We start from the raw sequence: 13,779 nt of genomic DNA, 5'->3' as shown, positions 1-13,779 counted from the left end.
AAAGTGGAGAGACAAAAAGATTCATAAAATTTGCGTAGCCAACCCCAACTACATAGAATGGACATAATCCTCCATAAACCTTGGCATGTATTTCCACCACAAAAGCACCGTCCTCAGTGATTGCAACATGAAATTTCAAGTTTCAATGTATGATGCACATACATTTAGAATGATTAGAAAACTGACCAAGGGAATGCATTGATAAACTCATATATATATATATATATATATATATAAATTATTAAGAAAATTGGTAAGTATATTTCTCAAGAAATCTTACCATTCCCCAAATTTTGCTTTGTGGTTTAAAGGTAATTATCCCGCATGAATTGCACAGTGCACTGCTTGGACACTGGAACAAGGTTAATCAAGCAGAGAATCACACAATAAGTGCAGCATTAATCCTTATGCAAGTTTCCTCCATAGTTTTCTCCAACCAATGCCTGCAGGGTTGAATTCCCGAAGGAAAAAAAAAAAAAAAAAATCAGAATCTTTAAATATCATCTCTTCATAGAATAGGAAATAAATGTTAGGCACATGAATATTGTGGGTGTGGGTGTGTGTGAGAGAGAGAGTATGAAGAAATTAAGCTTCAAATCCAACACTAAAAATAGAATGCAGATGATAAAAAAGCATATTGAAGTCAAAATTTAAGACTCACACCAGCTATACTACATTTGTAGTCTCGATGAAAATGTATATTTGGCAATAGATGGGTTATCATGCAATAATATATGCTCCAAAGGGCTCTGAGCATGATTTACATTAATGGTATAACCCCTCTACCAGTTAATAATTAAGACAATATGAACACCCGACATAGATTTATCGTATCAAGAAAGCAGTGCAGTGTTTATCTAATAGCAAGAGAGCAACTTAGGAAGTTACAAATTTATGCCTATTTTTATTCAAACCAAAATGTAGAGGACAGTATTCAACTTGTATGAATCTCTTTACAGAAGTACAATAGATCCCTTCAGAAAAAGATTTCTTTAAAACACTAAGTCCAAATACGGATAGTATTTCCAAGGTGACACAATTGTAAGATAAATCTAGGAACTATTAAGCCTGTAACAACTCAAAGAAACCACAAAACACTGATGTCGTTAACAACCCAGTCCACTTCTGTCTTACAACAAACTTTAGTTTTTACCACAAATTTGTACAAAAATATTTTCCAGTTTTTTCTATTTATTATTTATAAATATAAGTCAAGGCCACAAACTAGCAAACAGAAAACTTACAGCATAGGAAATACTTTTGGAAATGAGTATAAGGTAGTGGTCCTAGCAGCTAAAGACACAAAAGTGTTTTACATGTATGTGAGTAGATGCTTGGGGACAGCCTCAACATTAATGAGCATTCACTAAAATCTGAATTGTACCAGAAACACCACAAGTTTTATAACTTCCCCTGCAAAAATGAATGAAAAATCAAGATATTCCTTACAATTATCATTACCCCCGTTAGTCAGTTTTATCCTCCACTGATATAGGGATGGAGTTGATGTACAATATTTATGATAATGATCTCCAAGCCAAAACAAAAGGCTCAAGCCTAGTATAATTTTTTTTTCCTTCTTGTAGATCTAATAAGTAGTGCCTTTTGTACAAATATTCCAAACAAATTAATAGATTTCTCTTTAACTATTGAACCTCCACAACCTTAACCATTTTCACTCAATACTATCCCCAAACATGGTTTGGTTTTAACCTCCCTCAGTCAATTGTCTACAGAAGAGGAAATATCTGAAGATTTCATAGTTCATACTAATACTATCATTTTCTAGAATAAGGACAAATTGGCATGTCTACAAGGCAATTCTAGCCTTTCTTACCTTAAAAAATAAAAATAAAAAAAATAAAATCTTCAAGATTTCCCATGCACTTTAACATTGATAGGTCCCATTAATCATTAGTCAATATGTTGATATAATTACAGTACAAAGTAAAAAAATAAATTTTCTCCATTGTAGAGATGGCTTTATCCCAAAGGGAGGGAGGCATGAAGCAACCAAAACACCAAACTAATTATTATTTGTTTCACAACTACAATATGATATAAAAATAAATAAAATTACTAAAGATGGCATTCGTACTTAAAAACTATTATCCTATGTACCCTCAAATGAATAAAGTTTCAAGAACCCCTAGCAACACTCAAATAGTGGTAAGTGCAAATAGGACAAGAATCAAAATTAGTAAGGGTTGACCAAAACTTCATCCAGCATTTTGACAAAAGGAAACTAAAAGATATGAAAGTGAAACATAAAGTATCTTAAACTGATTGATATTGCATAGGCCTGACAACTCAATCCATAGTTGTTTTAAAACAATAGTTTAACTTGCAAGCACCCATGACGTGTTTTAAGACTAAATTTGATCAGCTAATTACAACTGGATTACTTTTGTAAAACTGAGACTGATTCAAGATATAATTTGGTCCAAAACCTAATCACTAAGCATTTAAGAATTTTGGGGCTGGTTTGGGGGAGAGGGGGATACCTATTGAAGGTTTGATATTTAGGCTATATTTGAATTGGAATACTAGTTTTTATGATTGGAAAACTTTGAATAATGTTTGGAACATAGTATGGCTAACTAGTACAAGAAATAAGATCTATGAAGATAGTCTCAAATTATCTTTTAGTTCAATAATTTTAAATTAAAAAACACAATCTGGTTTAAAGAGTAATTTATTATTTTTAAAAGAGTTCCTAAGTTTTGGGCTTTCAATCTATTATCAAAATCTTAAAAAATTAGGAAACTATCTTCATCTCACTTTTAAACATTATTTCACTAAACCTAAAACAAATAAATAAATAAATAAAAAGAGCCTTATTGCACGCGCAAAGCGCATGTGATAAGTCTAGTGTGTGTATATATATATTATTTTCCTTTAAAATATCCTTTTTTTTTTTCTTTTTTTTGTCTCCAAATTGTGAGTACAAGAAAGTAAGAGGGAGAGAATGATTTGTATTTGTTAATGGGAAGCTCGTTCAAGACTATTCCTTTTTTGGACAAACTAGAGTATTGTTTAGTTAAAGAGCCCAAACAAAACAAAACAAAACAAAATTAATTTAGATATATTTTTAATTTATTTTGTTTAATATTACATAGTTGTTTTTTTAAAAAACCAAAAATTAGTATAAAATATATTATTAGCTAGGGAAAATTATAATTTACCCACATGTGGTTTGACTGAAATTTAAGTTGTCTATATGTAATTTAAAATTTGACACTTTACCCACCTAAGATTAGCTCAGTTAGATTTCTATAATCCACTTCGGTTAAAAACAAAACTAAATATGTAATTTTGCTCAACTTTTATGTCTCTTTGCTACAAAAACACAAAAAAGATAAAAATATAAGATCAAAAATTATCCATCGGAACCCTTGCATAATGGAATTTTAAACTATAGGTAAGCAACTTAAATTTTGGTCAAATCTCAGGTAGATAAAGTGTCAAATTTTAAACTACAAATAGGCAACTTAAATTTTAGTCAAACTTTAGGTAAGTAAAGTATCAAATTTTAAACCACAGATAAGCAATTTAAATTTCAGCCAAACAACCAGTGGGCAAATTGTGATTTACCCTATTAATTAATTGGTATATCTTTGGAGTACTATTTACTTTTTTTTTTTTTTTTTTAAATCACCTAAATACACTGTTGCTCCTAATTTTAAGGGAAAAAATAGATTAAACCTCTTAAACATGTTGATTTGTACCCCTACAAAGAAAATGATTAAACTTTTGCGCAATCGACTAAATAATTTTCTTTAGTAGTTTGAAAATATTTGTGTGTATATATATTACTGACTTTATCATGAGCTTCATTTGGAATAAGACACACTTATATATTTGTGTGTAAATATTTTCGATTTATATGTATAAGGTATAAACACATATACATTGATGTATATTGGTGTGTGTATACGACTGCAGCATGTTTACTCTCTTAAACTTTTCCCTGTTTCCTAATCCAGAACAACTTTCAAATTTGCTAGTATGCTACAACAGTCTCTCTTTTTTTAAATAAAAAATAATGATAATATTCACAGTCAAGAGTACAAAAACAGTAAACAAAAAACAAAAAATTATAGTGGTAGTAGTACACAAAAATCCCAACTAAGAAATGAAAATGCCCCAGCTCCACTGCACTGCATAATCCTAGAGCCTGTTCTTCAATCCAATCATTGCCTGCTTCCATTCTTGCACACATAGCCCCAATACAATGACACATGCCATCACAGATAGCCACTCCCAAAACATGCCCCCCACGTATCTTGTAGTTTTTGAACATTCTAATTTGTTAACCATATTCCTTCCATTTGACAACCTATGTTTCATACATCCTTCATGACTGCTTGCATTTTGCTATCTAGGAAGCCTTGTATTCTACCATAAGGCCACTGCTTCAATATTTGCTAGAAGAGTAATAACCTTATAAATCCTTTGTTTTTTGTTGCCACCAAAGCTTCTTTCACAGCCAAACGGATGATCGCCACCTTGGTAGCTAGCTAAGATTCTTTTGTCTTACTCGATCTCTGCAAACAGAACCTAGCCCTGCTTATATTTTATTCTTTGATCTACGATCTGACACTAAATGAATACCTTGTCAACTCATTCATTCCACAAGGCCTTGATTTAGCTTCCCCTTTATAGATTATTGTTGCCTATCAAAGGCTTCCTTGCAAGTGCAAAAACAAAAATTATGCAGAAGACTGGGACAGCTTCAACATTGATGAGCATTCACTAAATATCAGATTTGTACCTGAAACACCACAAGTTTTATAACTTTTCCCGCAAAAATGAATGAAAAATCAAGATATTCCTTACAAATATCATTACCCCCATTAGTCAGTTTTATCCTCCACTGATGTAAGGATGGAGGTGATGTACAATATTTATGATAATGATCTCCAAGTCAAAACACAAGGCTCAAGCTTAGTATAATTATTTTTTATCCTTCTTGCAGATCTAATAAGTAGTGCCTTTTGTACAAATATTCCAAAAAAATTAATGGAATTCTCTTTAACTATTGATCCTCCACAACCTTAACCATTTTCATTCAATTCTATCCCCAAGCATGGTTTGGTTTTAACCTCCCTTAGTCAATTGTCTACAGAAGAGGAAATATATGAAGACTTCATACTATTACTATCATTTTCTAGAATAAGGACAGATCACATTAACTTTACATTAGAGATGGGAGAGCCATCGGGTTTTTCAACTCAGAAAGCTAGCTGTAGTGAGTATTTTGGAATTTACCTTTTACTGCCAGTATGACCCCATCAGAATTCACAGATTTTCCAATCAAGAGTTTCTAAACAAGAAAAGAGATAACGGGGATGGAATTATACAGATTTAATTAGAGTTAGCCTACCAGCCTGGTTAAAAGCTTGGCCTTCCAGTTGTGGAGTTTGTTAGAGATTTTGTCCACTGACTTTAAACATCACAGATCTTTTCTCAAAATTTAGATTTAAGTCCAAATACTTAAAAAGACTTGTCAATTCTCCTTCCAATGAGCTCAAGCTCAACTGGTACCTCCTCCCCTTCCCACATAATATCAACAATTGCAAATAAACTTTCTAGCATTTCATAAAAGCATCAAACTAATTCCATTTTTCCCTACTTTCATTTCACAACTGTTCAGAACCCTTTTTTTTGTGTGACACGCAACAATCGTCCATTTGGCAAATAAATATTGGGTCTTTTGCAAATAAATTTTTTTTTTTTTTGAATATAAAAGGACCACTTCATGCAAAAAGGACACAAAGCAGCAAACAAAGTACAAAGAAAACTTAATACGCTGTACATAAGAGAAGATAATCTATAAACATTGGAAGAGAATCACTAGATGTGAGTTCCAAAAACATTAATTCGAGTAGCCAATGGACATATAACTACAAAAGTGCCACACTTTACAGGATAACACTTAGCAACTGCCAATCAACCAAAATTTGAAAAACAATATTGGTGAAATTAGGTTCAAAGCAATAAAATGAGTGCACGACGAAATTGCAACAAAAGATGAAACTGTTATAAGAACAAATAGTCTTATACTCTTATGGACATAAATGGAAAGATATATCAGCTTGTAAAAATTATAGAATTTATATGAAGCCAATACACGTCACTTACATATTGAGTTGTGATGAGTAAAAATATGAAAGTTGCCCCTGATATTGATCTTGATAAACTAAAAAACCATCACACAAACTTCTAAAGCAATTCTTGAATATTTTTATTAGCATGACTAGATGATAGCAAGTCAACCAACATGGTTGCAGTGGTCCGACAGCTCAATCCATAGTTGTTTGAAAACAATAGTTTAACTTGCAAGCACCAATGACCTATTTTCAGACTAAATTTGATCAGCTAATTACAACCAGATTACTTTTGTAAAACTGAAACTAATTCAAGATATAATTTGGTCAAGAACCTAATCACTAAGCATTCAAGAATCTTGGGGCTGGTCTGGGGAGAGGAGGATACCTATTGAAGGTTTGATATTTCGGCTATACTTGAATTGGAATACTAGTTTTTATGATTGGAAAACTTTGAATAAGGGTTGGAACATAGTATAGCTAACTAGTACAAGAAATAAGATCTATGAATCAAGTCTCGAATTAGGGACTTTTGAGTATCCACCTAAGAGGGCATTATAATACACCCAATGGCTAGTCAAAAGGTTTGGCAACAACATGCTTGCACAAGAAAATTGCGACAAAATATTGAACAGTAAAAGGAATAAACAATCTTGGGCATATAAATGAAAAGAAATACCATCTCGTAATAAGTTTAGAATTTTACTCAAAGCAAATATACCACTCAAATAATGAATAGTGATAGGTTAAACTATAAAAGTTTTCTTTGATCTTGAGAAACTAAATAACCTTCACCCACCAAACTATAAACAATATAAAGTAAAAGTATAATTAGGTTATGTAGTCATTAGAACAAGACTTTTCCAATGATACAAAATTGAAATCTACCCAATTTAGCAGGACTTGAACCAACACCTTCAACTCATCATACAACAATTCCCTCCTAAACTTGAAAATAAAAATAAAAAACGCATAGGCCAATACATGAATTCAAAATTTACCTATATTTTTTCTGCTTTAATCCCAAATATTACTGATGATTAAGATTTGGTCTAACTAATTCCAATACATTTGTCAATAGGATAGCTCGTGTAATGGCTATCTTAAGTTCAAATGGCCAATAACTTTAAAATTGTTTCTCCAAATTTTTATTTTTGATTTTTTTTTAAAAAGATGATGGTAGAATCAAAAACCTTAGTGACTGCAACAGTACTTGTTGAACATACAATTCTTTTTATTTTTATGAACACCTGCTGATTGAATGGCAACATTCAAGCATCCTAACATTATAAAAATATCCAATGAACAAAATAAATTAATAATGGCATTTCAAACGACCTAATCATCCAAATCTGTGTGCAACTCAATACATGGAACTGTACATGAAACATTGGAAGTAAAGGAAACTAATTATTGACACCTCAAAACTTGTGTATGTGTTTATATACTACTCCATACATGTTTTGTATATGCATATACCAAAAAAAAAAAAAAAGAAGATATTTGTGCACATGTTTAGTTTCGACTCCATTTTGTTTTACTCTTCTAAACTATTCCTTCTAATCCATAAACCATTTTCTTCTTTGCAAGTATGGTACAAAAATCTCTTTCAATTTTCTTTCTTTCTGTTTTTTACTTATCTTTTCTTCTTCTTCTTCTTTTTTTCTTTTTTTTTTTTTTTTTGTGTGGGGGGGGGGGGGGGGGGGGGGGGGGGAAGGGGGGGGTTGGTTTAGCAAAAAGCAAAAGTGGTAGCAACACATAAAGAACCTAAACCGAAAAACAAAGACTCGGTTTCTGCTACAGCAATCTCTTTCAATTTGCCATCTAGGAAGCCTTGTATTCTTAAACAAGGACACAGCTTTAGATTTAGTAGAAGAATAATAAGCTTTAAAATCCTTTGTTTCTTGCTGCCTCCAGAGCTTCTTCAACAGCCAGACAGATGATTGTCTGCTAGTCCTGAGTTTCCAACTATGGCAGCCAGCTACGATCCTTTTGCCGTCTCAATCTATGAAAGCAAAACCTGACCCTCCCCATCTTTTATTCTTTAATCTTCTACCAGGCACTAACAAAATACCTTGCACGCATTCAGTACAGTCTTGATCTATCTCCCCCCACCCCCCAAAAAAAAAAAAGGTTTCAGCACAGAAGCCTGTTGCTTACCAAAGATTTCAGTACACAGACACACACACACATATAAAGGAAATTTTTTGTTTGAAATTGCATTCACATTTTATTTCAATCTTCTAACCTTTTACCTCTTTCCCAACCCTTAAAATCTATTCCAGTTTCAAAGTAAGATTCAACTCTCCATTGTATATTTTCATAATATTGTATCAATAGATTTGAATGTATATCCTACCTATGTTATATTCTAAAATGTGTATAAACTATAATGACAAATTTAGTGAGAAAAAAAAAAAAAAAAAAAAAAAAAAAAAAAAAAAAAAAAAAAAAAACCCTACATATGAGACAAGTAATTGTAACAGGGGGATTGCAGGTATACTTTGAAGGTCAGAATATTAGTGGTAGTAGAAAGAAGATGATCTCTAATATTAACTACTAAGTAAGGAAAATCTGCTAGTATCAATGGTCTTTGGCTGATATTCAATTGACCTAGAGAAAGCACCCAAATTACTCCATGAGCATTATTCTGTCATTTCACAAATACATAAAACTAATTGCATGTTCACAATGTTGCATCAACTGAAGTTCAAGATAATTTTCACAAAAATAGACTAGAATAGCAACAAACAACCTAGTGCCAATACAAGAAAATAAATATCATCATCTAAAATAATAACTTGCAACGAAAATACCTAGTCCTTAATAATTACTTAACATGTTGATATGATTACATACAGTACAAAGTAAAACAATAAGTTTACTCCAATATAGAGATAGCTTTATCTAATGGGGAAGGGAGGGAGTCATGAAGCAACCAAAAGAGCCAAACTAATTATACTATTTGTTTCACTGTTGTCCTTGCATCATATAAAAATAACTAAATTTACTCCCTAGGGGCGGGTCCAAAGGGCCCTGCCTTGGTGAGGTACCATGTCATGAAAATAAATAAATAAAATTTACTAATGATGGCACTCTTTCTTTAAAACAGCTATCCTACACATCCTCAAATGAATAAAGGTTCAAGAATCTCTAGTAACACGCAAATCATAGTAAGCACAAACAGAACATCTGAATTATGAAGGTTGGACACAAAATAGATCTGCCTTTTGGCGAAAGACAGCTGAAAGGTATGTAAGTGAATGAGACAGTAACTTAAAGTCTTAAACTAATTGATATTTAAGAAGTCCCACAGCTCAATCTCTTGTGGTTTTAAAACAATAGTTTAACTTGCAAGCACCCATAACCTGCTTTAAAACTAAATTTGCTAAGCAAATTACAACCAGACTATGTTTGTAAAACTGAAACTGATTCAAGAACTAATTTGATCTAGAACCTAATCACTAAGGGTTTAAGAATTTTGGGGCTGGTTTAGGGAGATGTGCATACCTATATAAGGTATGATATTTAGCATTAACTTTACATTATAAAAAATTTGAAAAACCTATACATAAGAAAGGGTATAATGCAACAAAATGAGTGTAAAACAAAATCACAATAAAAGAACAAACAGTAAACAGAACAAACAATCTTGTGCACAGAATTGGAAAGAAATACCATCTCATAAAAAGTATTAAATTTTACTGGAAGCAAATATACATCACTCACATAATGACTTGTGATTGGTTAAATATGAATGTTGTCCTTGATCTTGAGAACCTAAAAAACCTTCACATGAACTTCGGAAGCAATTCTTGAATATTTTCATCTACTTGATTTGATGACAGCAAGTCAATAAACATGGTTGCAGTGGTCGCATTTGCTGAAAAACCCTTTTTAACCATTATTTTGAGATATTTTGTTGCCTTTGATGTCTCACTATGTTGCAATAACCCTTGAATTATTGTGTTATACGTTCGCTCGTTAGGTGAACAACCGTTGCTATCCATTTTCTCAAGCAGCTCATTCGCTTCATCAACTAGTCCATTCTTGCAAAATCCTTTGATCATTATATTGTAAGTTTGGACATTAGGTTGCAATCCTTTTGCTGGAAGACCACTAAAGATTTCTCTTGCAGTCTTAAGTTCCACAACATTGCAGAAACCATCGATCAAGATGTTATATATCACAATATCACAGTCCAACCTTTTGTCTTTCATCTCCTGAAACAATGCCATTGCCTCAGCAATTCGTCTATTCTTAAAAAAGCCATCTAACAAGATGGCGTAGGTCTGGGGATCTGGATGTTGGCCACAATATATATATCACAATATCACAGTCCAACCTTTTGTCTTTCATCTCCTGAAACAATGCCATTGCCTCAGCAATTCGTCTATTCTTAAAAAAGCCATCTAACAAGATGGCGTAGGTCTGGGGATCTGGATGTTGGCCACAAGCTCGCATTGTATTGAATAGCTCTAGTGCAGTTTGGACTCTCCCCACTCGAAAAAACCCACCTATAAGAGTGTTGTAATTCCATACATCAGGAATAATTCCCTTGTTGGACATTTCATGAAACAGACGCATTGCCTCATCAATTTGTTTACTTTTGCAATATCCATTGATCAATATGCTATAGCTAAACAAATCGGGTGAAAGCCCCTTCTCAACCATCATATTAAATGCCTCAACTGCCTCATCCATTTGGTTTTGCAAACAATAACCATCAATCAAAGAATTGTAAGTGACTTTGTCAGGCTCAATGCCTCTTTGAATCATCACTTCAAAAACTTCTTTTGCCTTAGTCGACATCCCTTTCTTGCAAAGCATGTCCACCAATATGTTGAAGGTTCGCACATTTGGCATGATCTTCCTTTGAACCATCTCATTCAACAAGGTAGCAATCTCCCTCCACTGGCCAGAATTGCATAGTCCTTGAATTACGCAACTATAAGTGACAACATTTGGCTGAATGCCTTTACTCACCATTTCAGATAAAAGGTTCAAAGCCTCAGTTACCAATTTTTCCTTACATAAACTGTCAATGACCATGCTATAGAGCACCACATTTTGATCAAAATTCCTTTTTTCAAGCATCCTGAGCAACCTAATAGCCACACCAGTCTGGCCAATCTTACACAGACCGTTTACTATTATTCCATAAGTAATCACATTAGGCTCATACCCTTTCTTCTCCATTTCCTTTACCAAACTCACAGCTCCAGAAATATTACCTTGAAGACAGAGGCCTTTGACAAGAGTGTTGAGAGTTATACAGTTTGGCTGATAGCCAAGTTTCAAAATTGTTGCTAAGATAGAGAATCCAAAATCGACCCGGTTCAAAAGGCAGTAGCAATTAATCAAAACAGTGAGAGTATAAACATCGGGAGAGATTCCGAATGATTCCATTCGTTGAATTAGAGTAATGACTTCAGAGTAATGCTTCATTCTTGCAATGGAACTAAGCATGTGATTAAAATTCAGAATGGAAGGCAAAGGGTGCATGTGAAGCATTGTATCAAACAGACCTAAGGCATGATCAAGATTCTTAAAGGTTCCAGATTTGCAGTGATCTCTCACAGATTTCAACAACTGATTCTGAATCTGATATGGGGTTTTCGCATTTTCTCTAGTAGTAGAACAATAACGAGAAGTAAAAGCACGAAATGGAAGGCTTACTCTAATAATCAAACGATTGCAATTAAAAAAAAGAAGAGAGGATGTTGATTTACCCATTTCACAATGACGACACACAGTCTCAGCTAACAACTCGGGTGGGTCGGGTTTGGGTTTGGCTTCGGCTTAGCTTCGAAAGGAGAAATCATGGTGGTGGAGTGGCAGATCGGAGAGCGAAGCAACGAGTTCAAACTTCGTTGTGTTCAGAGCCCTTTCTTTCTTTTAACGAGAAGGGGATAAAATAGGTAACTAACACTAATTTTTTAACTATTTAGTTAGTAGGCTTAGTTATCAAACTAATTGGTTTTATAGCATCTCGAGTATAAGAGAGTCGATTTTGGCCTATAAATCGACTTTTTGAAGGTCGATTTTCATGGTTTGATCGGGTCCGAGGTGACACTTGTGTCAGGAGAGGTCCACCTGTAAATCGAGTCTTAGAGACTCGATTTACATCTACAGTACACATTTTCAACTTTCAAGTGTTTGGTTCGTTCTTCTCCATTCTCAAACTTCCAAATCCAAAAAACCCAAGAACAGTTCTTCTCCATTCTCATTTCTCAGACTTCCAAAAAACCCAGGAACAAAATCAAAGTGTCTGTTCGTCGTTCTCCCATTCTCATTTCAAAAAACCCAAGAGCAAAATCAAACTGAAATCCAAGAAAAAACTGACCCAGGCCGCGCGGCCTGGGTCGCACGGCCAGGGCCAGCGCGACCTGGCCGCGCGACCCAGGCCAGCGAGACCCAGGTCGCGCGGCCAGGGTCGCGCGACCCAGGCCAGCGCGACCCAGGTCGAGCAACCAGGGTCGCGCGACCCAGGTCGCGCTGGCCTGGGTCGCGCGACCTGGGTCGCACGGCCAGGGCCAGCGCGACCTGGCCGCGCGGCCACGGTCGCGTGCGCCAGGAGCGCGACCCAGGTCGCGCGGCCAGGGTCGCGCGACCCAGGCCAGCGCGACCCACGCGACCTGGGTCGCGCTGGCCTGGGTCGCGCGACCCTGGCCGCTCGACCTGGGTCGCGCTCCTGGCGCGATCTGGGTCGCCGGAGAGATCGCCGAGGCAGTATTTGAAATTTGAAAGAGGGTTCTGGTTCTGGGTTCTGTTTTTTGATTTTGGGTGATATATAGGAGTTGTAAATCGAGTCTAAAAGACTCGATTTCCACCAATCTGACGTGGAAAAAATGCCACATCAGGCCATGAAAATCGAGTCTTTTATACTCGATTTACAGCCAAAATCGAGTCTAAGAGACTCGAGATACTATTAAACCAATTTCTTTCATAACTGAACCATCTAACTAAATAGTTAGAATATTAAGGTTAATTACCTATTTTATCCACGAGAAGGTATATGATGTTTTACCTAGTTGGTTTATAAGCCCAATAAAAAAGTGAAATCTGTCTTTAAAAAATGATACGTGTCAAGGTCACCATGTTTGTGACATATTTGTGCAAATTTGAGATTAATTAGAATGATGTGTGTTAAAGGTCACCATGTTTAATAGCAAATTCCTGAATTAGAGAAGATATGATATGCATGTCTTTTGAGTTTGGGTCCAGTTAAAGAGCATGTGTAGACATAAGATGTGGCCCAAGCCCAACTTGTTATACTTTAAGCTTTTATTTGGATATATGTCTTGTTTTTGTTAAGATTATTAATGAGAATTAGCGGTAACTTGTTCTACATTGTCCAAAAGTGTTTTTTTAAAAACTCTAGTCATCTATGTTTATTGCTTCCTCTATTGGATGATAGGATAAGTGTTAATTTGATAGAATTGTTGATAAATTCACGGATCATGTCCCATGTCTTAGCTGGTTGATAAATTTTCTTCATCGTAAAGGACCAAAATAGACTGAAGTGAACCGGATTGGACCAAATATATCAAAGAAGACCGAATTGGACCGAAATGAACTGAAGTGGACCTCTGTGGACTGAGGTGAACCAAGTGGACCGAATTTGATGGAAATGGACCAAAGTAGACCGATTAGAATAAGATAAAGT

At 34.7% G+C, this 13,779-nt stretch overlaps 3 protein-coding genes across 3 annotated transcripts in view; all 3 read right to left on the bottom strand.

The window, feature by feature from the left end:
• Positions 1-13,779, bottom strand: part of LOC126721036 (uncharacterized) — a 90,865-nt gene that overhangs the window by 64,508 nt on the left and 12,578 nt on the right. The window lies entirely within an intron of this gene.
• LOC126721032 (pentatricopeptide repeat-containing protein At3g22470, mitochondrial-like) lies at positions 4,008-12,014 on the bottom strand. The gene is made up of 2 exons (XM_050423992.1): positions 9,840-12,014; positions 4,008-4,774 (listed from the first exon to the last, which is right to left on the bottom strand). Exon 1 carries the CDS (start codon positions 11,844-11,846, stop codon positions 10,371-10,373), a length of 1,476 nt encoding a protein of 491 aa, XP_050279949.1. The 5' UTR covers positions 11,847-12,014; the 3' UTR covers positions 4,008-4,774; positions 9,840-10,370.
• On the bottom strand, positions 9,902-10,348 carry LOC126721656 (putative pentatricopeptide repeat-containing protein At1g12700, mitochondrial). Its single transcript, XM_050424708.1, has one exon. The coding sequence runs from the start codon at positions 10,346-10,348 to the stop codon at positions 9,902-9,904; it is 447 nt and encodes a 148-aa protein (XP_050280665.1).

The sequence above is a fragment of the Quercus robur genome, chromosome 4 (assembly GCF_932294415.1).
Source record: "Quercus robur chromosome 4, dhQueRobu3.1, whole genome shotgun sequence".
NCBI lineage: Eukaryota > Viridiplantae > Streptophyta > Magnoliopsida > Fagales > Fagaceae > Quercus > Quercus robur.
Note: the sequence above shows the minus strand (reverse complement) of the source record. Positions and strands in the feature narration are given on the sequence as shown.